Here is a 25,833-nt window from a genome sequence, read left to right as displayed (position 1 = left end):
GGTTTAACTTTATTTTGCCAAAGCTTTTTTGTGCAGCTTCTAATATTTCCTTATTATCTTTCAATGCTAATAATTTCTATCTTATTAACACATCTTTTACAATCAATTCTACATTCCTAAATTACCCTTATTTTTTTCATTATCTCATCTTTAATTCGTGTTTATTACCACCATTCTTTTAATATAACTCTTTCTCACTATGCCCTATTTAGTTTTATGATTGTTTGGTTCCCACCCAAGCAATGACATGTTCTCATTTTTATTATTTCTTTTATATAATTGATTAAGTTTAAGTTTTGCACTAATCATACCTATGTACTTCTCACTAGAGTAATATTAATTGAAAATTATCCATTTTACTTCTATCAAAATTGTATGCTATTACTCGGTCTTTAATCTACTTGCACAAAGCCCCTTAATTTTTACAAATTTCCTCAAATTCCTACCTTTCAAGTTTGTAACATCTACAAGTATCGATAAAAGTTGAATCGGAATATCTTTTGCAATCAACTTATTATTTAAATAAAAATATATGTTTAATTGTAATCATTGATTTAATTCTATTTTGATCAGAAATTTCTTGATCATTATTATTTCTGATGTTAGTCATTGCTAAATCATAACTATCTTTAAAACTTTAATATACTTTTGCACATCTTTTCATCTTAATGCATGTTAAATCAATTTTCAATAACTTTAGCATACCTTTTCACGTTGTTTAACCTTAATGCGGGTTAAAAAAATAAAAAATAAATAAAAAAATAAAAAAGAAACCTTAATGCGGGTTAATCTGATTCTCAGGTGTTTTGATCATGTGGGTTATGTGGCCAATAAAATTGCATAATGATCCTTTTGTTGCTCTCTTAAAACTCTAGTTGTTTGCTCAATTCAGCTGCCTGTTTTATCACACATCAAGGCAAATTCAGCTTTAAATTTAAATTTTCCTTTCTAAAATTTCTTGTTGGAAAATTAATATGTTATATCATGGTCAAAATTTTCTCCTAAGTGAAAAGAAAAAGTACCTGGGATTTAGTACGTTAAAATCACTAATGTAAGAGCATGTTCTTCTGGAAAATTTAAGTTGGGCTTTCCCTTCACTTTTTAAATCACCTATTCCATAACGTTATTTAATTCTCTTATTACTTTTTTGTTTGCCAAAAAAAGGGAAAAATATCTCCTTCAACTAACCCTTGTGGTTCTACAAATTTTTCTTCAGAAACTTAGTTTACAAACATTGTTCTAATACTTGGGGAGCATTATCTGTAAGACTGTAATTACATTCATATTACCCTTTGATGCAATCAAAAAATATAGGGGACCCTATATTTTTTTATCACAAGAAGAGAAAAATGACTTCCTATAAAAAAGAAGACACAAAATACCTAAAAAAAGAGGTAACTTAATTAAGACTAAGTAGCGGAAATTAAAACTACAAACGATGATTTTAACAACTTAAACTCTTACAAACGACTCCAAATAAAATAAAACGACACCCTAATGTTGTTGCACTTGGAAGAAAGATACAGGTGGAGTGGCACTTGCGGAGAGACGAAAGAGGTTAGAAGCCCGAGAAGAAAGGTTGGAAAGAGCCCGTAGGATTTCCGGAGGGGATGAGAAAGAAGGGTGGAAAGAGCCTGCAAGATTTCCAAAGCAAACCCGCAGGTTATAGCTTTTCCAATAATAACATTTCATTCAACTTTTTTAAAACAATACAATACCCCCCATATATATAGGTATGAAAGGGGAAGACCAAAAGACTCCTAATAAATTCCCATAGGAATTCTAAAAGACAAACATTTAAAACACAATTGCTTTTCACGGAAAAACAGCTCAAAGCCAAGGAACCGAAGAGGCAACCGCGGGAGCCAAGGAGGCCGCACGGTTCCAAGGAGTCACGGTCACGGAAAGGAGCCCAGGCACGGAAATCCAGCAGCTGGCCGGAGATCCAAGAGGCAAGACACGGGAACGGCAGCCCAAGGGAGGAAGCCAAGGAGCCACCGCATGGGAAAAGATATTTCTTGGAATTCCAAAGGCCGGTTTGGAATTCCAAGAGACAACAATAATTAAAAACATAAAAAGCATAAAAATACATTTAATAAAAAGATAACTATGAGCTAACCCTTAGTTCAATAAGTGAACTAAAGACCAGCTCATAAATGAGCTAAAATTTCAGCTCAATTTTGATTGAGCTAGTAGACTCAAGGGAAGCCAAAAATCTGATTATTTTTGACATGAGTTGACCCCCCCCCTTTGTCTACATCACCCTTTGTGGGGGATGGATTGTCGTTTTGATGGCATACTTATGCTTAGAATTATTAATAGTAATGCTGCTGCTTATGTTGAGGAATACTGTTTTTATTTTTGGCAAAAGTGGCATGCAATTATGAATTATGGATATTTGACATTTACGGCTAGCAGTTGTTTAGCTTCGAATAACATATATGAATGCAACATTTGTATACAAGAAAAAGTAACAGAAAAGCCTTTTCCTAAAGCATAGAAAAAAATACTACATTGCTAGGGCTATTTCTTTGCTATTTTGAACCATAGGGATTTTAAAAGTAGGGCGAAGTACTTTGTTACTTGTATATATGATTTTTTTAGATATGCTTCTGTTTATCTATGAGACAAAAGCATTTGATGTGTGTTTAAATGTAATAAATTCATGATTGAAAATGAAAAAGAACGGAAAAGAAAAAGATTAATGAAGTGATAGAGTTGATTATTATTTTCCTACTAAGTTTCTTGTTATTGTGGAGAAAATGGAATTATAATGGTTTGGCTGAAATATAATTGAAGTTGATGACAATTCTAGTTTTAATTTCTCATACTTGAATGATGACAATTCTGCACTTGTAATTGAATTGCAATTTATATTTCCATGCGATTAGGGAATGTGCAACTCTGACTGGTAGATATGCTGCCATCATTTCTAGCTACACCAAATCCATCTGTTTTTGCTTGAAATCTGAAAACAGTAGATATGATGTTGTCATCATTCATGGAAACTCTAAGCTCATTTGTTTTTACTTCAAACTTTCTGGCATTTATCTTTTGACTTGGTTTTGTTTCTTTTATTGTTGTCTTATTGTGAAGCAGTGCTGAGTTGATTTATACTTTTTCTGTTTTTTACCCTTTATATTATTGACCGGATGTTTTACTGCTTATTTTTATTAAGTTTTGTTTCGAGCCTATAATTTTTGCATCATTATTTTGTTTACTTATAAACTTGTTTGACTCAACGATCTTTATATATATATATATATTTGTTAATAAATGTAAGAAATCAAATTGTTCTGTATCAGGCTGAGGTTCATGATGTTAGCAAAGAAATGGAGCTTGATCTTATCAAACAGTATAGTCAGGTTCTTCTTTTTATTTGTTTGATTCTATTGTAACTAGGTTTTTTCAGTATTCCCTGTTTTCATGTTATCCCTAATAGAAGACTTGATTTGCTATGCCAGGTGGAGCGAGTATTTGCTGATAGAATCAGCAAAACTGGAAATGATGATGTGGTAACTGAATATTTAGTGAAATGGCAAGGTTTACCTTATGCTGAAGCAACCTGGTAATCTTGATTTTACTCTTGTGTCCGGAATGATAATGTGAAAGCAATATATATTATAATCAAATACTATTCTGGATTGTAAATGTGTGCATCAATTTTCTTTGTAGCCAGGTATTCACATGCAACAGTATTGGTTGTCTTTGTAAAATGATTAAAATACATTGCACATAATAACTAGGCCCTTGTAGTCTGTACTACTTGGATTTGAAAGTTGTTCATGAGCTATATTTTTTGGACCCTTAAAATTTTTTGAATGTTATTCGTAACAATTAGTCTATTCATTTTCGTACTTCAAGTCATTTTTTTTGGATCATCTCTTCTTTTTGTTGAAAGTTAAGTTTGCTAATATAATTTGTTTAATATCATGTATCTTTCTTTCTCTTGACATTGCCATCTAACTATGTCTCCACATTTTCCTTGTGTTGGCTTTTTAAAGGATTATCTTTTTTGGTTTGTTGTAATGCACATTTAATTTTTCCTAAGTAAACAAAACGATGATCCATTGTTTTGAAAAAGAGAATAGCTTTGCATATAATTTCCAGTGTATGTGTCATTGAAGCATGTGAGAACGATCTCTTGGATGTAATTGAATATCAACATGATAATTTTGGTATGTCTGTGTTAATTTTGTTTGCTTATCTAATTGATTACTAAATCTCTTCATGTTGGCATATTCAGTATCAAATTGTGTGTGCAAGAGTCTGGCTGCATTCAAACATGATTCTCACTTTGTTTCTGCAATTTTTTTTGGGTAGTTTTTGATATCTTATAATTGTCATATTTCAGGGAAAAGGATACAGATATTGCATTTGCTCAAGATAGCATTGATGAATTTAAGGTAACATTTGTGTTCATTAGTGTTACTTGGAATAAGTTTCTTTGGCCAGGCGATTTGTTTTACTTAATAAATTTTGTTTTGATGCAATAAAGATGCTTAAATATTGACCTGGTCATCTACGAGGGCCTGCAATTGATCTAATCACACTTTGTAATTTGTTGATGCCGTTATCTTCTCAAAGGTTTGTAATTGGCTGATTCTGTACAAAGTCAAAGAAGTAAAAAGTTTTATGTACGAGTTGTTGAAGGTTAGCAATGCGTTTTTGGGGCAAAAAGGTTTTATTTTTGAGGTGTTGAAGGGAAGTAACGGAAATGTTAGGTTAACTAAGAACTTTCAATGGGCTGTCGCGAGCGAAGGATTGTGGGAACATTTGGGAGGATTGGATGATGGAGGGTAAATAAGAACTTTCAATTGGCTGTCGTGAGCGAAGGAGTGGAAACATTTTGGAGGATTGGATGATGGGAAGGAGGTAGTGGAGTGAAAATCTTGTTTAACCTGAGTACTTCTTTTGGATAAAACAGACAAAGGCGAAAGTTGCTTGAATAGCTTTTTTGCTCATTCGTTTGTTAATATTGGACTCGAAATCTCGAATAGATGGGAGGAAAAAGAGATGGAATTGCAGATAGGAAATTACTAATCTTATTCCTCCTCTTCCATTTAAAATTTTATCTGAAGGTGTTTAAACGATGCACATAGCACTCAATCTAAATTATGCCATGTACAACACACACTTCCCATAGTTCTAGTTGACTTCTTGTTTGTTCATCCAAGCTGCAGTCTAGTGGCTGAACTGCTTTGTGATGTTTGGCCAGTGAACTTGGAACTCAATTTTTTTTGCTCCTAGATGATAAATTTGCTAGTTAATTTTACAGATTCACCAAGTTGTTTATCCAGATGCTTGAAAGAAACTTGATATTTGTTATACCTCTTGCACGGGTTGATGTCTTGCTTAACATGTAATGAAAGTTAAAATGATACATAGATATACACTGTTCTGTTTAACTAAAATGTTAACACTCAAATCTAAAATATGCTATTTACAACACGCACTCCCCTCTGGTTTATTCATCCAACCTGCAGTCTTGTGGCTGTAACTGCTTTGTGTGGTTGGGCCAGTGAATTTGTAGTAAACCTTGTTGGCTCCTAAACGAAGTAGCTAGTTAATTATTATAGATTCTCGAAGTTATTTATGCAGATGCTTGAAGGAAACATGATTATGGTTATACCTCTTACATGGGTTGATGTCTTGTTTATCATGCAATCAAAGTGAAAATGATACATTGATATGCACTGTTCTGTTTAACTAATATGTTAATTTTTTTTAATGTGATGATTATAGTTAAGTTATTGTATGTTTTTAAATTACTTAAGGAAGGTATTAGACAAAAAAAGCTATCGTTTAAGCTATATAACTGTGGTTCATAATATGAATCTTACTCACTTTTTCAGCACTTTTCCATTAGAAGCCCTGGAAACGAAGGTCGTAGTGTTTAATTTGCTAAGCGAGGCCTTATTTGACATTCTGTTTTCCTAGAAAAGCTTTGTTGAACATTTTGCTTCTGGGAAGTAATGTGGAGTTAAAAAATTCTAAAATTCTTTTAGATCTAATTTTTATAAGATATCATGCAGTTGTGTTTGAATTTTGATAAATATTAATCATTTTCATATTTATATATATATTTGCTTTTATCAGGCTCGTGAAGCTGCCATGACCGTGCAAGGAAAGCTGGTCGACTTTCAGAGGCGAAAGAGCAAAGGTCCTTACTTCTTGATGCAATTTCTATTTATTTTGTATATTGCCTTGGTTCTTGCATTTACTACAGATTGAATTGATGTCATTGGGATAAAAGCAAACACTAAATATACGTAATTTTTTATTAATGCGTACTGGTTTTAGGAGGAAAAAAATGAGAAAAAGGGATCTCAATGGTTAGTTTCCTTTATCATGGGAATTTGGACCACATTTGCTATTATTTTTATTTTCTTGTCCTCCCTACCAATCCATTGCCTGTGCAATTGTGAGTGTGGTACTGATGTAGAACGGAGGGAGAGGGTCATGTGAATTTTTAAATTTCCTCATTTATTGGGGAAGAGAAGGATGGGGGCCGGCCAAAGAAAGAGGGGAGAGGGAGAAATGTCCACATTTGATGTATGTGTTCACATACATTGAATAAGGGGAATTAAATTCAGACCCGATCATTTAATTCAGATTTGCACTAATTGAGGGGAATTTCCTAAAATAGGCGTAGGATATTTAAGAAAGATTTTAAAATTCAATTCATTTGAATTTGATATACGAAATCTTTCCAAATAAGATAGGGCTAAATTAGGAAGATGATAATGGGGTAATTGAATGAATCTTTAATTAGAATCTTAAATTAGGAAAGGGATTAAGACCTTTCAAAATTTAAAATTCAAAATTAAAAGATGGGATTTTGGAGGGAAATAGGGTAAGGTAGGGACAACACCTTGGAATGGGAGTTAATTGGGGAGCAATAAGGGGAAGGAAATTAATTGAATGGTGGGAGAAAGAGGGAGGGGGCCGGCGGTTTCAAAGAGAGAGGGAGGGTTAGGGAAAGGTTTAGTGGGGTTTTCTAAATAAGGCTAATTAAGTTAGGAGGACTTGATGACTCCTATTCCCTCTTAATTCAAATTTGAATTTTGATTGGATGGTTTAAAACTTTCCAAATATAGATAATGCCAAATTAGGTAAGGTTCCAAAGCTGAATTTGAATTATTTTCTCTCCCAATCTTCATAAACTAACTTTGGAAAGTAGCAAATGCAAGGACCACCTTGGATTCAAGGCTCTGGCGGCTAGGGTTTTGGGAAACCCAAAGGTGGCGGTTTGTGGTGGAGATGGGGAGGAGACCGGCGGTTGGAAGAAGGGGAGGGTGGTGGCCGACGATTGAAAATAAAGGGGGTGGGTGGTCGGTGGTGGGGAAGAGGATGGGAGGTAGAAAGCCAGCGGCTAGGGGAAGATTTAGCCAGCGGTTAAAGGAGGAGGAGGTTAGGGATTAGAGAAAGAAAATAAACCACAAGTCTTGGACTCTTCCAAAGACTGACGTGTATTGCGTGCCCTTCACCAAGGGATTTCAATCACGAGCCCGGACACATCCTGTGGCTTGCAGGTATTTCATTGCCTTCACATAGGAACTTCCACTCTCCTAAGAACTCCCATCACTCTCAAGAATAAAGTGTAGAAACAATTTTTTTATTAATCCATTATTGATCTAATACAAGAGCAAAGGCCTCTATATATAGGTCTTAAAAAAAACTAAAAGACAACTTTTCCCCTTGGGCTTAAATAAGACAAGACCCTTAAGCAAGGGTAAAAACGGAAAATGCATAATTAAATAAAAAAATACAATTAATAAACTAAGATAAAATGGAGGGATCTAAGTCTTCGATCTTCGATCTTCGTCTCTTCCTTTGATTTATGTCCACCGTCGGATGTCCGAATAAGGTACTCTTTTTTCAATGGCGTTTGAGTATAAAGTACGTACTTTTCTTGAAATTGATGCTACTATACTATTAAATTAGGTACCTTTTTCAAATTTCTTGGTAGCATGATGCAACTTATATGGCAGGACTTTGTGATATAAGAAGGTTTTAGTGTTCAAGGGCGAGTATGGGTTAGGCTTGTATCGTATTTGTTACACACTAAGACAAGTGGTAAGCTAAGCTCTGCTTGTGCTATTTTTTATGAAGAACAATTTTTGCTTGCTATGTATCTTGCTTTGGTAGGGAATCACCTTTCACCTTCGTCTTTTTGTAGCTATATTTGGCTTCTACTTAAGTAAAATCAAGATTGTAATGCATTTTGTGCACTTGATTTTAAATGCTTGTGAGATTTTTTCTTCTCCCCTTTGACCTTCACCGATTTTTTTGCATTTGAGACACTTAGTTGACGTTCAGGATAGGTACTGTTTATATTGACTATTACCTGAATTAGCTAGCTGTCACGCTCGCACACTTATTAGTATTAAAAATGCAACAAGAGTGAATCTACCTCACATTTTTCATGATGTGAGGCATTTGAGACACTTAGTTGACGTTCAGGATAGGTACTGTTTATATTGACTATTACCTGAATTAGCTAGCTGTCACGCTCGCACACTTATTAGTATTAAAAATGCAACAAGAGTGAATCTACCTCACATTTTTCATGAGATTATTAGGGATAGGGAGTCTAATTTGTAGCACACATAATAGTGCTGATGTGAAACAAATGCTAGATTCAGAAATTGCTTAGGAATAATACTGAATTGACAAACTTAACAATTATATATATTAATGATGATGAAGGGTCGATTTAAGTGACTTCTCAATTGTTGATAAAGTAATAGCAAACAATTGCAAGTATTGGCGGGGAACAATAAAATAATAACCAAGACAATAAGTATTTATCCACAAGTCACACAAATCCCACATTTAACAATTAGAACAATCACAGTGAATTTCCCCCACTCACACTCTTCAGATAATTTCAACGGAAGAAAACATGATATGATATTAATAATGCCACTAAGTAGAAGTAAACATTTAAGGTTTTGAGCAACAGAAAGCTACCCAGAAAAGTAGTGGGTAGACTGGAGGTGAGTTGCCATTGGACGGGAGGTCTTCGATGATCAATGGCGGTTGCAAGAGAGAAGCTAATATGATCCACGTATTCTTTAACGGTATGGTTGATCACGAAGTCGATGTCGAAGAATGGAGATCAGTGAACGTCGACTAAGCCTTGATCATTAAATATAAGCCATGATCAAGCTTAGGATCAGCCATCCATGGATGAAGGGGCTATCCACGGTTTGGGGAAGGGAGTTCGGGCTTGGCGTGCTGTATGTGAAGAGGAGGTTGTTTGGGAGAGGGGTTGTTGGCTAAAGAAAAGGAAAGGGAAGGGGAGAAGGGACACAACACTAGAGAATTAATAGGGGAGGGAAGTGGGGGCAAGAACTATGAGAAATTAATGGAGGAAAGAAGAGAGGGCAGCATCTAGTAGGAAGTTAATAAAGGGGAAGGGGCGGTAACCTTAGGGATTTAATGGGGAATGGGAAATTATGGAGGATTAAGGGGAAACGACGGAGATTGGAAGGTGAGGAAATTAAAAATGCCCATTTTTGAAGGGGATGACACCTATGGGTGGATTTATAAGGTGGAGAGGTACTTCGCCGTTAACGGCTTACGGAGGAGGAGAAATTATCGGCAGTGGGCTTATGTCTGGAATGGAAGGCACTCTCCTGGTACCAGTGGAGAGATCAGAGGAGACCTATCCAGAGCTGGGAAGAATTCAATGACAGTTTGATAGAGCGTTTCCAAACCGACCGGGGAGGATACTTCTACGAGCAGTTCTTTACCCTAGTGCAGGAGGGTCTGTGGCCGACTACAGAGAGAGATTTGAGCATCTGGTTAGCAGGGTAGAGCGGTTATCCGATACAATGCTGGAGGGGAACTTTATGAAGGGGTTAAAGGCAGAAGTTAGAGCAGCAGTGAAGGTCCTGATACCTAGGGATCTGGGGGAGGACATGAAGCTTGCACAATTGGTCGAAAATCAAAAGAATCTGGAGAAGGGAGCTAAGAGTGGTAGCTCAAGAGGCACTTACAGGTGGACGACTACCCACCTAGCCTCCAAGGGAGTATCTCCAAGAGGGATGAAAGAAGTTCCGAAGGAAAAAAACAATAGGAGGAAATGGGGGGCAGTTCAAGAAGCTTACTGAGAAGGAAATGCAAGAGAAGAGAATAAAAGGGTTGTGTTTCCGATGTGATGAAAAATACATGTCAGGATATAAGTGCAAGGATTGAGCTCTTCAAGTTCTCCTCGTTTGTAAAGACGAGGAAGACGAAGAGGGAGGGGGGAGCGATTCTGAGGTGGAGGAGGAAAAGCTGCATCTAGATGTGGCAAAAGTCTTTCTCAACTCCGTAGTGAGATTCACTCCGAGTCACACTATGAAGGTGAAAGGAGAGATAGCTAACCGTGAAGTTGTGGTGTTGATCGATAGTGGGCAACCCACAATTTCATTTCCACCCAAATTATGGAGCTGCTGGGGATGGAGTTAGTAGATACAGGAGGCTATGGGGTGATGATGGGCATGCGGAAGGTAGAAATGGGAAGAGGAGTCTGTAGAGGGGTGGTGCTGAAGATCCAAGGTATCCAAGTGAAGGAAGACTTCCTTCCCCTAGAATTGGGGAGTACGGATGTCATCCTAGGGATGAAGTGGTTGCATACCTTGGGGGAAACCAAGGTCAATTGGGGTACTCTGAGGATAGAGCTGGTGAAGGGAGGAAGGAAGAGGGTGATTCAAGGTGATGCGGGGCTGACCAAGACCGGGGTTTCTCTTAAATCCCTAATCAAGACTATCCAGGAGGAGGGGGAAGGCTATTTGGTGGAGTTACATAGATTGGAGGGAGTGAGTTTGGAGGAAGAGGGGGACATACCCCTCTCTGTACAACCTTTGCCCCAGGAATTCTATGAGGTTTTTCAACCATCTCTAGGGTTACCACCACCCATGGAGCAGGAACATGCCATCACATTGAGAGAGGGAGTGTCACCTGTCAGTGTACGATCTTACCGTTACCCTCAGTTTCAGAAAGACGAAATAGAAAAGCTGATCAGAGAAATGCTGGAAGCAGGGATCATCAGGCCCAGCACTAGCCCGTTCTCTAGTCCTGTTCTATTGGTGAAGAAGAAGGATGGCAGCTGACGGTTTTGTGTAGACTACCGCGCACTCAACAAGGAAACTGTACCTGATAAGTTTCCCATACTAGTGATTGACGAGCTGTTGGATGAATTAAGTGGAACAGTGATTTTCAGCAAGATTGACTTGAAATCAGGATATCATCAGATTCGAATGAAGAAAGAAGATGTGCCCAAGACCGCTTTTAGAACTCATGAGGGCTACTATGAGTTCCTAGTGATGCCCTTTGGCCTCACCAATGCTCCAACCACATTCCAGGCACTCATAAATACAATCTTCAAACAATATCTCAGGTGATTTGTTTTGGTATTCTTCGATGACATCTTAGTGTATAGCAGAACAGAGAAGCATTGGGGGCATTTGAAGAAGGTGTTAGAGGTTCTTCAGGAGCACCAGTTGAGGGCTAACTTGAAGAAGTGCTGCTTCGCACAAACTAGTGTGGAGTACTTGGGGCATGTGGTATCCAAGGAAGGGGTAACAGCAGATCAGTCCAAGATTTAAGCTATGTTAAAGTGGCCACTGCCTAAAAATCTAAAGGAGCTGAGGGGATTCCTAGGGCTTACAGGTTATTACAGAAGATTTGTGAATGGATACAAAACTATAGCATGGCCACTCACTGAGCAGTTGAAGAAAGATGGATTCTTATGGGGGGAGGCAGCCACAACAGCATTCGAGAAGTTGAAGAAAGCTATGACCACAGTCCCGGTCTCAGCTTTGCCGGATTTTACTCAGGCCTTCATAGTAGAGACAGATGCATCGGGGTATGGATTAGGAGCAGTGCTGATGCAGAGCCAAAGACCTATTGCCTATTTCAGTCAGGTGTTGAATGCCAGAGCCCAGCTGAAATCTGTCTATGAGAGGGAGTTAATGGCCATCGTTTGGCCATTCAAAAGTGGCGCCCCTACTTACTCGGAAGATATTTCATCGTCAGGACCGACCAATGGAGCCTGAAATATTTGCTGGAACAATGCATGGTGACAGAGGAGCATCAGAGGTGGCTATCCAAACTGCTGGGGTATGATTTTGAGATTCAGTACAGGCCGGGGGTGGAGAACAAGACGGCAGATGCCCTGTTCCAATGCATGGGGGAGTTGCAGACAGTGGCTGTATCAGTCCCAATGATGCTAGATTGGGAGGCCATCAGGGAGGAGAGTGCTAGGGATGAAGACCTAGGCAGGATCAGGACTGACTTACTAAAGGGAGAGGGCAACCATCCAGGATACTCATTAGAGGGGGAGAGATTGTTGTACCAGGGTAGATTTGTGTTACCCAGAACATCAAGTCACATTCCGCAGTTGCTCCAGGAGTTCCATGGGACTGCAGTGGGAGGACATTCAGGAGTGTTAAAGACCTACAGGAGACTGGCGGCAGAACTGTACTGGAGAGGGATGCACAAGGATGCGGAAGAGATGGTATCCAGATGTGAAGTCTGTCAAAGGAATAAGTACCTAGCTATGTCACCGGGGGGATTACTGCTGCCCTTGGCTTTACCAGGTCGAGTTTGGGAGGAAGTATCTATGAACTTCATTAATGGGCTGCCCTGTTCTGAGGGATTCACTGTGATATTGGTGGTAGTGGATAGATTGAGCAAATATGCTCATTTCATTCCTCTTCGACATCCTTACACTGCGGTGACAGTGGCTTCAACTTTCATTAGAGAGGTGGTCAGATTGCATGACGTACCAGAGGCGATCGTGTCAGACAGAGACAAGGTTTTCCTCAGTCATTTTTGGAGAGAATTGTTCAGATTACCGGGGACAGTTTTGAAGATGAGCACTGCTTATCACCCACAAACAGATGGCCAAACGGAGGTGGTCAATAGGAGCATGGAGACCTACTTGAGATGTTTTGTAGCGGAGACACCCAAGCTTTGGGCCAAGTGGTTACCTTGGGCGGAGTATTGGTACAACACCTCTTTTCACTCAGTTGCACAGATGACTCCATTCAAGGTGTTGTATGGAAGGGATCCCCCTCACTTGATGCACTTTGGGAGTAGCAGTACTCCAGTTTCGTCAGTGGAGGAGTACTTGGAGGAGAGGGATCGAGTGCTAGAGGAGTTGAAGAGGCATTTACTGAGAGCTCAGCAAATTATGAAGAAACAAGCGGATGGGCATAGGAAGGACATCCAGTTTGAAGTGGGAGAGACTGTATTTTTGAATCTCTGACCTTATAGACAGAAGACAGTCGCCAACAGGAGAAATGAAAAGTTGGCTCCAAGGTATTTTGGGCCATATGAAATATTGGAGAAAATTGGGGCAGTAGCATATCGACTGAAGTTACCATCAGCGGCGACCATCCACCTGGTTTTTCATGTTTCACAGTTGAGAAGGGCCATTGGTGGCTACACAGCCAACCCCGAGCTACCGGTGACACTTACTGATGATCTAGAGGTGGTTCTGGAACCCTTAGAACTGATGGGGGTTCGGGAGAAAGAAGATGGAACTAAGGAAGTGTTGATCTAGTGGAAGAACCTTCCTGACTACGAGGCCACGTGGGAGCCATACGAGAGGACGAAACAGCAGTTTTCGGATTTTCACCTTGAGGACAAGGTGATTCTTTGGGAGGGTGGTATCGGCTCATAAATCCCGTTGGCCAGTCCAGCGGTGTATAAGAGGCGGACATAATCCGCCTCTTCCTTCTCTGGGCCGCATGCATGAATGGGTCCCACCCATTATTTGATTTTCAAATTAAGAGAGAGAGGAGGCTAATGCTTTGGGAGGGAAATTAGATTAGGAAAGCTTTTGTATTAAAGTGCATGAGGGGATTAGGGAGAGTTTATGTTTTGATTGATTGGAATTAGGGTTTCTTGGATGCTTGGGCTCTAGACAATCTTGTCTAGAGATTTGGGAGAGACGATCCTCCTCTCTATTTGAGGATCTCTTGTATCTTGCTATTTTATTCATCGTCTAGTGGAATCCAAGTGTGTTTTGAGTTTTTCCTACAGTTTTCCTCTAAATTCTCCACTGTTTTGGCTGTTTTACTGCTGTGGACAGCAGTTTTCTTGTTGTGGTACTTTATTTTGGTTAGGTTTGCTTGTGAATACAAGTATTTCCTATCAAATTCCTAAGGCTGCTGCCCCTTCCCCTCCCCCCTATTAACTTCCTACTAGCTGCTGCTATATCTTCTTTCCCCATTAATTCCTCATAGTTGTTGCCCCCACATCCCTCTCATATTAATTCTCTAGTGTTGCATCTCCTTCTCCCCTTCTCTTTCCTTTTCTTTAGCCAACAACCCCTCTCCCAAACACCCACCTCTTCACTTTCAGCATGCCAAGCCCGAACTCCCTTCCCCAAACTGTGGACAGTCCTGTCATCCATGGATGGCCGATCCTAAGCTTGATCACGACTTCGTATTTGACGATAAAGGCTTAGTCAACGTTCATCGGTCTTCGTTCTTCAACATCGACTTCAAGATCAACCACACTGTCAAAGAATACGTGAATTGGATTAGCTTCTCTCTTGCAACCGCCATTGATCATCTAAGACCGCGTGTCCATTGGCAACTCACCTCCAGATTTTTTTGGGGATTTACAATTCACATACAAAACACTAAACTATCCTATTTACATATGTAATATCTAAAATTTTCTATTTTTAAACTATCACTTTGTTAACTTTTGTCTCATGTGACCTCGTTTCTAGCTTCAGCTCGCTCCTCAAATCCAAAAATCCTCAATGATGAATAAAATGCGAGGAATTGCAATGGGTCTTATTGGGGGAAGGGCATCAATAAGACTAATAGTGTGTGAAGGACTCTTGAAGATAAATAAGAATTGAGGAAGTTGCTACATTATCTTTTTGGGAAAGGAATATTGATGGGACCGGTGGCGGTAAAGGGGAAGAGTTTGTCATGACCACCCAATGTGATGAGAACCTAATGGAGAGGGTGAGGGAGGTGATGTTTTATATTATTCAAAGAATTGAGTGTTTTGTGAATTAATCTGAATTTTTGGGTGTTAATAAGTAAATTAATAGTAGTTGGTTCATGTTTCATCTATTGTACACATCAATAATTCTTAGTTAGCTTACCAAATAGTTTGAATGATTAAATAATGAGCTATTTGAAACTTCTCTGTGTTTTATATGTTAACAGTTTCTCATCTTTTAGACCTGACTAGTTTACAAATCCTTCTTATCGTTGACAATCCACTTTCATATGTTGCTTTTGGCCTTAGTATTTCATCATGATTCTGGAGGAGTCGCATGATCATTTAACCAATATTGTCACTTATAAGTTATAACTAACATTATACCACTAATGGCTGCACAATATGTTTCCTTCGGTATAATGGCTGCACAATATGTTTCCTTCATGTTGAATTGCTATTGTTGTTCTCGTGCTACAAAGCACCTCTGGAACCTCTTGGAATTTTTAGCAGAGTTGCACAAGTTATTTTATTTTCTTTAGTTTTACCTGAAAACTTTTCTAATATACACAAACTAAAAGCTCTCCGTGTCAATTCCTAGTCATTGGCACCCTTTTGAGTTCTTTTATGGCTCATCAGCATATACTTTTCTGGCTGCTCATTTTTAGTGGTATGTTCACTTATTTTGATTTTTTAGCTCGAATTGATTGCATGCCAAGTTGAAAATCATGACATGAAGAAAGGTGATTGGTTGATTCTTATCTTATTTTTCAGTTGATTTCTCAAAGAATCTGCTTGGTTAGGGGTTTCTTTGAATTTCTGATGCAATCAAAATTTGGAAAAACTAAGATTGCAAACACCTATGATCTTCCTTTCATAAACGACAAAAATTAACACATTAATAGACGAAATACCTAATAATAACAAATAACAAGGACAACACTTTACAATGACATCTTATAACTTTAAATAAAAGGACACAACAACATTTTAAGACTTTTACGAACAACACTTATAACTCACACGACAAATAATATATTAGAACATAAAAACATCTAATTTTTTTTTCTTTGATTGAGAAGAAAGATACAAATGGGTGGACACTTGTAGAGAGAAGAAATAAATAAGAAGCCTGAGACGAAGTCAGAGGAGAAGAGAAAGTGGGACATAGCTCGCAAGCTATCAAAGAAAAACCCTCAGGTTTTAGCTCCAAAAATTATCCATAATATTACCTAAAATAGCCACAAAACAATCCCTATTTATAGGAGAAGAGAGGGAGCTAAACAACCCAAACAGTCGCCCACTCATTCCAATCAAAAAAGAGGAGACAAAAGGCCAACAGGCAGTCGAATGGAGCAGCACACGAAGGGGCAACAGGACACAACCACCGAATGGACAGCGCCAGGGGGAAGGAACCGGGTAGGCAGAGGAAACGAAGGGCCAAAACAAGGGGAATGAACCCAGAAGCAGCTTTAATGAGCTGAAAATGGCAGCAGAACTCATCAACCATTAATTCAAGCCAGCAAATCCCAAGCCAGCTAATGGATAATGGGCCAAGCCCAAGAGATGAAATGCAGCCCACTATTAATTTCCCATATATGGGTATGACTTGCTTACATCAATTCTCCTTCGGTTGAAAGATCTCATCTCCTGATGAGGATGACTTTAGAACTTTCCTGACGAGTCAAAGGCGCTACTTCCAATTCTTGAATCAAGGCCACATACTTTCTATGGATCATTTCTTTTTCTTGCTTAAATTGGGCTTGCAGAAGTTTCTTTTTCTTCCCGTATTTTTTCATTCAGAAGTACATTTGATATTGAATTTTATATAACTCGTTCTGTATGAGATTGGTAGAATTTCCTTGTGTCTGAATCCATCGGCTCATAGGAATATCTTCTTCAAGATTACCTTGCTTACTTCCTCCAACTTCTGACTCAATTACATTTTTTAATATTCTATTTTTTCTTCAAGACTTAAAAAAAAGGAAGACTTAACAAAAACCTAAGCTTTGATGCCAAATTTAATGCAATCAAAATTTGGAAAAACTAAGATTGCAAACACCTATGGTCTTCCTTTCATAAACGACAAAAATTAACACAATAATAGACAAAATACATGATAATAACAAATAACAAGGACAACACATTACAACGACACCTTATAACTTTAAATAAAAGGACACAACAACATTTTAAGACTTTTACGGACAACACTTATAATTCACACGACAAACAATATATTAGAACATAAAAATACCTAAAAAGCTTTTATTTGATTGAGAAGAAAGATACAAATGGGGTGGACAATTGGGAGAGAAGAAATAGATAAGAAGCCCGAGACGAAGTCAAAGAGAGGAGAAGAGAAAGGGGGACATAGTTCGCAAGCTATCAAAGAAAAACCCTCAGGTTTTAGCTCCAAAAATTATGCATAATATTACCTAAAACATCCGCAAAAACCTGAAGTGGAAGAGGAGACAAAGAGAGACAAATTAGTCATACTTAATTGCTTAAGTAGGCCGCAACTTGATCTTATAGATAGAGAGTCACAAAGGTGAAAATAGGGAAGAAATTAACTGATCATAGTGTGAAAGGAAATATGAATATCATGACATATTGTAAAATTAATATTAAACATAATAGATAGAATTTCTAAAAAAAAGAACCTCTAATTGGCCCAAATCCATCAACATTCTATTTAGGTCAAATTGTGAGCCATCAAGAGAAATAGCTTTAAGAAAATGTCTATTTGGGAGAGCTGTTAGTTACCTTGTTTGTGTCAACAGGAACTGCTAACACATCTTGCTATTTTGTGAACTCAATATTATTTAAGGAAAGATTCCAGTGTAGTACAGATAAAAGGATTAAAATTATCCTTTGACTCTTTATGAAGGATCAAAATGGTCTACAACTATATTAAAGAACCATTTTGGTCCCTCAAGTCCTTTAAAAAAGAATCAAAGTAATCCTATGGTGGGACTATTTTGGTTTCTTTTTAAGGAGTTGAGGGATCAAAATAGTTATTTAATATAGTTGGAGATTATTTTGATAGTACTTCAATATAGTTAAAGACTATTTTGGTCCTTCATAAGGAGTCAATGGACTATTTTGATCCTTTTCTTTAGAAGATAATTTGCATAGATCTTTTCCTTTTTTTTTCGAAGATGCAATAACATTCAACACTCTACTAAACTTGTCCATCATTTTTTCAAATAGAGGTATTGTCAACCCTTTATTTAGAATGCTAACAATTAGATCAGAAGAGAGGATAAAATGGACATAACTCTATTTTTAATTTTTTTTTCTTAAAGTGCTTATATTTCTCCACTTGTTTAATTTGATTATGTTGGACAAGATTGTGCAATATGTTGATCGCAGTCTTATAGTCATGATACTAATATCATATGTGTCTTGACAGTTACCTGCAATTCTTTTAGGAGTAGCTTAACTAAGATTAATTTCTAATCTTACTAGCCAAGGATATGAGGTCCAGCTTCTACATTATTCCTTTCCATGCCATCTAACAAGATTACTCCATACTTAAGTGCGGTGGCCTGACTTTGTTAACTATAAAGCCTACCCAATCAATATTTTCATAGGACTTTATTATCTTAGATTCCTCTTTCTTAAAGGATAATCAACTTCTTTGGATTATTTTAAGTACTTGAGTATTATTGTGACAACACTCATGTGTTCTTCATGAGGTGCATGCGTGAAGTTTCTTACTATGTTAACAATATAGGCAATGCCAAGTTTGGTGTCAGACAAATAAGTGAGTTTCTCATATAATCTTTGTTTTCTTCATTATTAACTGGAGTACCGGTGTTAATATCACTTAATTATGTGTTAGAATCACTTGGAGTGTTGATAAGTTTTCTTCCAGCTAAACTAGTTTCTTTTAAGTGATCTAGAATAAATTTTCTTTGAAAAATGGTAATACTTGATTTGTTTCTAATTTCATTCCAAATATCTGAGATGACCTAGGAGCTTGATTTGAACTCATAAAATCTTAATTTTTTTTGTTAATTTGCATGCTAGCTATGTCTTCCTAGAGTCGGTGATCCTTGGAGGAAGATCCATGTAAACTTTTTCATCCAAGTCACTATTTAGGAATACATTCTTGACATCCACTTGGTGGAGCGGCAAATCAAAGTTGACTGCCATTTAGAGAACTTGAATCATGCTAAGTTTTGCGATAGGAGCGAATGTCACAAAGTATTCAATCTCATAAGCTTGGGTGAACTTTTTTGTAAATAGCCATACTTTATATCTATCAGTGGATCCATTTGACTAATATTTGACTATAAATACCCCTTTACATCCAATAGGGATTGCATCCTTTGGTCTCTAAATGACCTCCCATGTTTTGTTTTGTTTTTCCAAGAATTTTCATACTATCTTGCATAATTTTTTACCATTTTGATTTATTAAGAAGCCTTTTCTATAGTATTTGGGATTTCAATTTCAACTAAGCTGGAAACCAGAGTTTTCTTTTGAGGATTATGGTATGGATGATCAGATGTCATCATATTTTCTATTGAATGTTGAGTTTAGGCACCAGCATCTTTGGTTAGAGCAATAAACGAGTCTTTAATAATATCATATGGGAGAAGAGAGTGAATTTCTCGAGTGCATGTATTATTTATGATAAGCTTCAACAGTAGAAGAATTTAATTCCTTTTTAGTTGCTTCCTTCAAGTGTAAGCACAAAGTTGAAAGTAATCTTGTGGGATCAAGTGTTGGGTATGTTGGTTGGATTAGATTTTGAAAAATAAGAATCAATAATCTCAATATTGTTGGGCCTTGGGAGATTAAGATATTTAGCGGTCTTTATGATTTGGAGTATTTTAGAGGAAATTTTTTTTAAATTTCATTATTCTTTTATCTTCCTTTTGAGGATTTTTTTTAAGGTTATTTTCAAGGAAGTTGATGTACATAGACACAAACGATTTTCTTTTTTCTTCAAGAAAATAATATTTATACCCTATTTGATTTTCCCTATATTCGAGGAAGATATATATTTGAACGCATTGGTACAAATTTATTCCTATTAGGTTGGTGATTGTAGATAAAAGGCAGTAGTCAGTACACACTCAACGATCTTAAGAGTTATATTTGAAATAGTACGAGCATTTGTGAAAAAAAAAATATCGATTAAGATTTTGAATTGAAGCACATTAGAGGGTATTTGATTTGTAAGATAAAATGCCATGATGATAGCACTTATTACAATAAAATTTAGGAATTTTAGTAGTGGACATAATGGATCTTGCCACCTCTAAGATATGTCTTTATTTTTTGTTTCAGCTATTCCATTTTGTTGAGCTATGTTGGGGCAAAAATCTTGATGAATAATGCCATTTTGATTTAGATAACTTCCATGAATATGATTAAAATATTTGGTGCCTCTATTAGAATGTAGAATTTAGATATTATCAGAGGTTTTAACTATGTTGTGGAAGTTTTTGAAAAGATGTTGCACTTCTTATTTATCTTTCAACAAGTATAGCCAGCACATACGTTTATGATCATCAATAAAAGTAGCGAACCACTATTTGGAGTAAAAGATTTTGAGATTAGGATGGCTCCAAATGTCACTACGCATACACAAAAATTAGCTCTTTGACATATTTCACATTAAAAGGCATCTTTATTTTCAAAGAAATAAGGAACAAGTTTTGAAGGTACAAAAAACTAAGATAACCAACCCATGATGTCTTAACATAATTTGAATTTTTTTTTTTGGTAAGAGGAGAGAATTCACTATTGATAGTAAGGGCATGCTTACTCTCTTCTGATTTCTCATCAAAGTATTATAGTCCTCCAACCTTGCTTGTGTTGCAATTCTTCTTCCCTGACCTCTGGCCCTAAAATTAATATTATTTAGACGAGTAAACGATTTTGCAGCTAATCTTTTGATATCTAGCTTTACTAATTAGATTGCATGTGAGATTTGGTACATTTAAAACAAAAATTTGATAGAGATTAGAGACCAAAGTTAATTTATTGGTTCTTATCACAACAAGTAGAGATACAGATCATCAACAATTTTGACTTTGAGGTTTCAAGATAAGGGAGTATATGATGAGAATTGAAGAACACAACTTCACATATGATCTGATGCACTATGTTGATGATTCAGGATTTCTGGCCACCCTTAATGCAAGTGAGGGCAGAGGAAAGTTATCTTTGTAAGCTTACAAGAGAAGAGTTAGAAACTTTTTCAAGGATGAGTAATTTGTATGCGATATCTAACTTCATCCTTAGTCCCTTCCTTTTGGTTTGATAAACATGAATGTCTTTGAGTTGAATTCCAGGATTGATTCAACTTTTTGGCTTGGTGTAAACTTTCCAACAATTTTCTCTTTTGTGATTAAACTTTTTTACGAAAATTATACTAAAGATTTTCTGGTTTTCAATGCCTCAAGTCATTTCATAGGTTTTGCTCCAGACCTTTGATGACAAGAGTGGACCCTTTAGTTTGAAGATAGTTCTTGGTACTTTCAAAAATTATTTTTCCACTGCTTTCTTTTGTTCAAACCTCATCAAATATTTCAATTTTTTGTGGTGGATGAATCTCATGATTCTCCCACAAACTTCTTGATCTTTATCAAGGCTCGCAAGGAAATCATAGGTTCTTATTTTTTTCTCACAATTTTGATGTAATTACTTGCACACTCCCCACTCCAATCATTTGGCTAAAAATTTTCTAGTTTTTGCCAAATTTTTGTAAGTGTGATGGAGTTTTCAATGATGCTCATGTCTTATTGTTTGAGATCACAGGATCTCTTAATTCACATAAGTGAGTGGAATTTTCAAGTTCTAAATATGCCATGTTAGCTTTTCTCGAATTTCTTGTTTGTGTTTGGACTAAGTGCATGGATTCATTATGTTCTTCCATAGAATTGATAAGCCAATATATCACCATTGTGTTGTTGCTATCCGATGTGGTAAAGGAAGTCTCATCCCTTTGGATTGTCTAATGATGTTATTTAAGTATGCAATTTTTTTCTCCTCCTTGAATTACCGTTCAATTGAATGAAACCATTGGAAGTTCTTCTCATTTTGTAGGATGTTATTTGAAGAGGTGATTGCTCCATGGATATCTTCTCTCCATCTTCACTTGTCTTTTTTAGGGTCCTCTTGTAACCATTGACCATTGATTAGCCAAGAATTGACTTTGATATCATGTTAGAAAAGATATGTAGAAGAGAAGAAAATATGCAAGGTAATTGAATACTTCACGTTTGGATAGGCTGAAATTGGCCATAAAAATAGAGTTACAAAGGTGGTAAAAAGACCTAAGTGGCCTCAATCTATTAGCCTTCCATTGAGAGTCAAAAGTTAAGCTGTCAAGGTAACCAACTTCAGGAAATGCCAGTTTGGGAGGGCTGCCAGTTGCCTTGATTATGCCAGCAGGAACCACTAGCTTACCCTTTCATTTGTGTGTTGGTTTCCTCCGAGTATGATAAAGGATAAATTGCATTAATCTTATCTCCTTTTTTTAAAGATGCGGCAGTTTGATAGTTGTCCTTGTTTTCTGCTGTTTTTTACATGAAAGCTTATTGAATTTTTATTGTTTTGATCATAATTCCCCGGTCCCCCATCATTGCACTTAAACTTTATTAATATTGCAATTTATTTACTATTACATGATATTAGTGGATAAATTGGGTATCAATTTTTATTTACAGCTAGTTTACGGAGGCTTGATGAGCAACCTGATTGGTTGAAAGGAGGCAAACTACGTGATTATCAGCTTGAGGGATTGAACTTTCTGGTCAATAGGTATTAAATGCTTTGCTATATGCTAAATTATAATCAGGTCAATGACTTGTTATTGATATTTCACTTGTACACATAGGTCTGTTAGTCATCTCTACCACTAAAGTTTCAAATGGTTTTGCTCTTGTATTATTTATTCTTCATAATTCATGGGAAAGGTCAAAAGTTTCTCCTTGTATAACACAAGCTTTTAATCTCTTGTGTAGCTCAGTTCCATTCACCACTTGACCAGTACATAGATGGTTGTGTGTGTTTTCTGAGAGAGGGAGAGGGGAGTCTGCAGCCTTTTGCCATACTTGTTGATTAGGTGGTTGTAGGTTTTTAGTCATTTCCCTATAGAGGGAGGGAGGATTGGGGGAGACTCCAACCTTGATGGTTTTGGTTGTGAAAAGTTTTTTAACTCGTATACCACACACTAGGAAAGCTTTAGACATTTTTGTTGATGAGAAAGACAATGAAAGTTCCTTCATTTCAAGCTTTAGATGACAGTGGATAATAAATTACTTGAAAAAGAGTGCCCTTTGTTTTTTGGTCTTTTATGAACCTTTCAAAACTAACAGACCAATGTGGAACTTCTAGCAAACCTTGGCAGGCTTGTTTTTGTTTTAATTTGCGCTGTTAAGGCATATTCCCCATATCTTCATAATGCCCCCTTTTATATTCGTGCAGTTGGAGAAATGATACAAATGTCATTTTAGCTGATGAAATGGGTCTTGGTAAAACGGTGCAATCAGTTTCTATGTTAGGGTTTCTTCAGGTTGGCTTCTCGTAGTTTCTGCTTTGATGTTTCTTACCTTTCTTATTTGCATATTTATTTTTGCTTGATTGATGCAAATTTTTTATGTTTTGTGTTGTTACAGTATGCTCAACAAATTCATGGTCCATTTCTTGTTGTTGTTCCTCTTTCAACTTTATCTAATTGGGCAAAGGAATTTAAGAAGTGGCTCCCTGAAATGAATATAGTTGTATATGTTGGAAATCGTGCTAGCAGAGAGGTTAGTCTTTCTTTTATTGCATCATTTAATTTGTTTATGCTTGCTTGCATTGCAATTCCTAATCAACTCTTGTTTAAAATTTTTTATAGGTTGGTAATTTATGTCTCACTTTAAAATTTTGCACCCTTCTTTTAAATTTTGCTTGATGTTTTAATTTTTGTGAGTCGTGTTTGTTTGAAACCTATTCAGGTAACCTTGCTACTGAAGCATCTATTACCATCTATTTTTGTATGTGCAAAGTGGGTTTCAATATTTGACTATAGACATATAACCATATACCAAATTTTGCTACTAGTTGCATTGTGGTGTGGATGGAGTGTTGGCTTCCTTTATAATTCTAACGGAAAATTAGTGTGTATTCTTAGGGACCATTTTGAGAATTCTCTCACTTTCTACTTATAATGGCTCATTTCCTTGAATGGCTTAGTTGATACTCGAAAAGCCATCGTTATTTCTTGATCACAGGTTATGACAGTTTGGCTGCTTTTTGATGCTTAATTGGTTGTTAAGATTAACAAAAAACCCTATTTCTATTTGTTGAACTTGTGCATTGAGCCTAGTATTTGTAGGAGAATACTGACTTCGATTCATGGTGTATGCATTGGGTTAGCCTGTTGCTCAGATTAAACTTGACAGCTGCAAGCTTTCTCTGTTTCTTTTTGTCCTTTTCAAATCCTGGAGTTAGAAATTGATTCAGAGTCGTGGTAAATCAATAATCCTTCCTGGTGTTGGCTTGTTTTGGCCTTGTTCTGGGCAAATGATCTTGAATATTTGAGTGTGCTACGAGAAAACTTGCGTCATTAAGGCTTAGCGTTCCTACTGAGTTGATTTTATTGCCTTTCCACAATGCTCAATCCGCCTATCCTTTGGTGCGAGTCAAAAAGAGCTTACTAAGGGCAAAAACACGCCAGCTGTAGTACTCCTGCATAGTTGAAAGCTCTTTCTTGATCCAAATTCCTATGATCCCTAAGTCACTAGTTACAAATTTGGATATATATTCATTGCTCCAAGTTCTGAAGTTTTCAGATCTTCCAGACTAAAGTTTTAAAAAAGATAGAGGATGATAAGAATTTTTGTTTTATAGTTCAACCATGTAAGTACTTGAAATGTTTTATTTGTGTTGGTAATTTTGCGATTACAGGAGCTTTTCTAATGAAACTGATGACCATTCCACCTTTATTCGATATTTAAAATTTATCAGCATAGGATTCTAAATATGATTGGAAAATTTCTAGATTTTGTCATATTTATAATAGAATTTTTGTTAAAATTTTAAGTTTATGTAATCATGTTCTGTAATTTGTCTATTTGTTTCGATATCGTTTTGGTCAATATTTCTTGTGCATTTGTTTTTTTTTAAAGATAATCAGCTTTTTGGCTAGTTACTTCTCCACCAGATAAAGTATGCGATTCATTTTTTTCTGCTTTGCTTATTATTGTGAGGCATGAAAGTTGTACATAATTTTGATAAGAAATATATATATGTTTTTTTTTTTTTCCGGGGAGCAGGTTTGTCAGCAGTATGAGTTTAATAATAACAATGGAAGTAGCAGACACATTAAATTTAATACGTTGTTGACAACATATGAAGTTCTATTGAAAGACAAAGCCGTGCTTTCTAAGATCAGATGGAACTACCTTATGGTTGATGAGGCTCATAGGCTGAAGAATAGCGAGGCATCATTATACACAACTTTGTCGGTATGTTTATTATAATCTTTTTCAACCCCTTTCTAGCAATAGAAAATATATATTATTTGATTAAAATTTTAAAGATAGTCTTAATTGATCTATTTGGTGATACAGGAATTTAGTACAAAGAACAAGCTTCTTGTTACTGGCACTCCTCTGCAAAACAGTGTTGAGGAGCTATGGTGTGCTTCTTTATCTGAAATTTTTATTTGAAATATTGATGAAATACAGAATTTTTTATTTTCCTATTTAGCGGGGTTTGTTCTTAATTCCGGTTCTATCACTAGATGTGGGCTGTGGCCTTTTTAAGTGCTTCTTGGTTAGTGTGATTAGCATGTGATTAGTCTCTTATATATATTTATAATTGTTAGTCATTTCAATCATGATTTGCGACATAGAG

At 36.6% G+C, this 25,833-nt stretch overlaps 1 protein-coding gene across 1 annotated transcript in view; it reads left to right on the top strand.

The window, feature by feature from the left end:
- Nucleotides 1-25,833, top strand: part of LOC110105040 (protein CHROMATIN REMODELING 5) — a 61,860-nt gene that overhangs the window by 11,759 nt on the left and 24,268 nt on the right. The window contains exons 7-15 of the mRNA XM_020834393.2: nucleotides 3,306-3,365; nucleotides 3,465-3,568; nucleotides 4,355-4,406; nucleotides 6,100-6,163; nucleotides 22,656-22,749; nucleotides 23,416-23,503; nucleotides 23,607-23,741; nucleotides 25,251-25,442; nucleotides 25,548-25,615. Coding sequence (XP_020690052.1) covers nucleotides 3,306-3,365; nucleotides 3,465-3,568; nucleotides 4,355-4,406; nucleotides 6,100-6,163; nucleotides 22,656-22,749; nucleotides 23,416-23,503; nucleotides 23,607-23,741; nucleotides 25,251-25,442; nucleotides 25,548-25,615 — 857 coding nt within the window. The remainder of the gene's footprint in view (nucleotides 1-3,305; nucleotides 3,366-3,464; nucleotides 3,569-4,354; nucleotides 4,407-6,099; nucleotides 6,164-22,655; nucleotides 22,750-23,415; nucleotides 23,504-23,606; nucleotides 23,742-25,250; nucleotides 25,443-25,547; nucleotides 25,616-25,833) is intronic.

This window comes from Dendrobium catenatum, unplaced genomic scaffold, assembly GCF_001605985.2.
Source record: "Dendrobium catenatum unplaced genomic scaffold, ASM160598v2 fragScaff_scaffold_313, whole genome shotgun sequence".
Taxonomy (NCBI): Eukaryota; Viridiplantae; Streptophyta; class Magnoliopsida; order Asparagales; family Orchidaceae; genus Dendrobium; species Dendrobium catenatum.
This window is presented reverse-complemented; position numbering and strand designations above follow the sequence as displayed.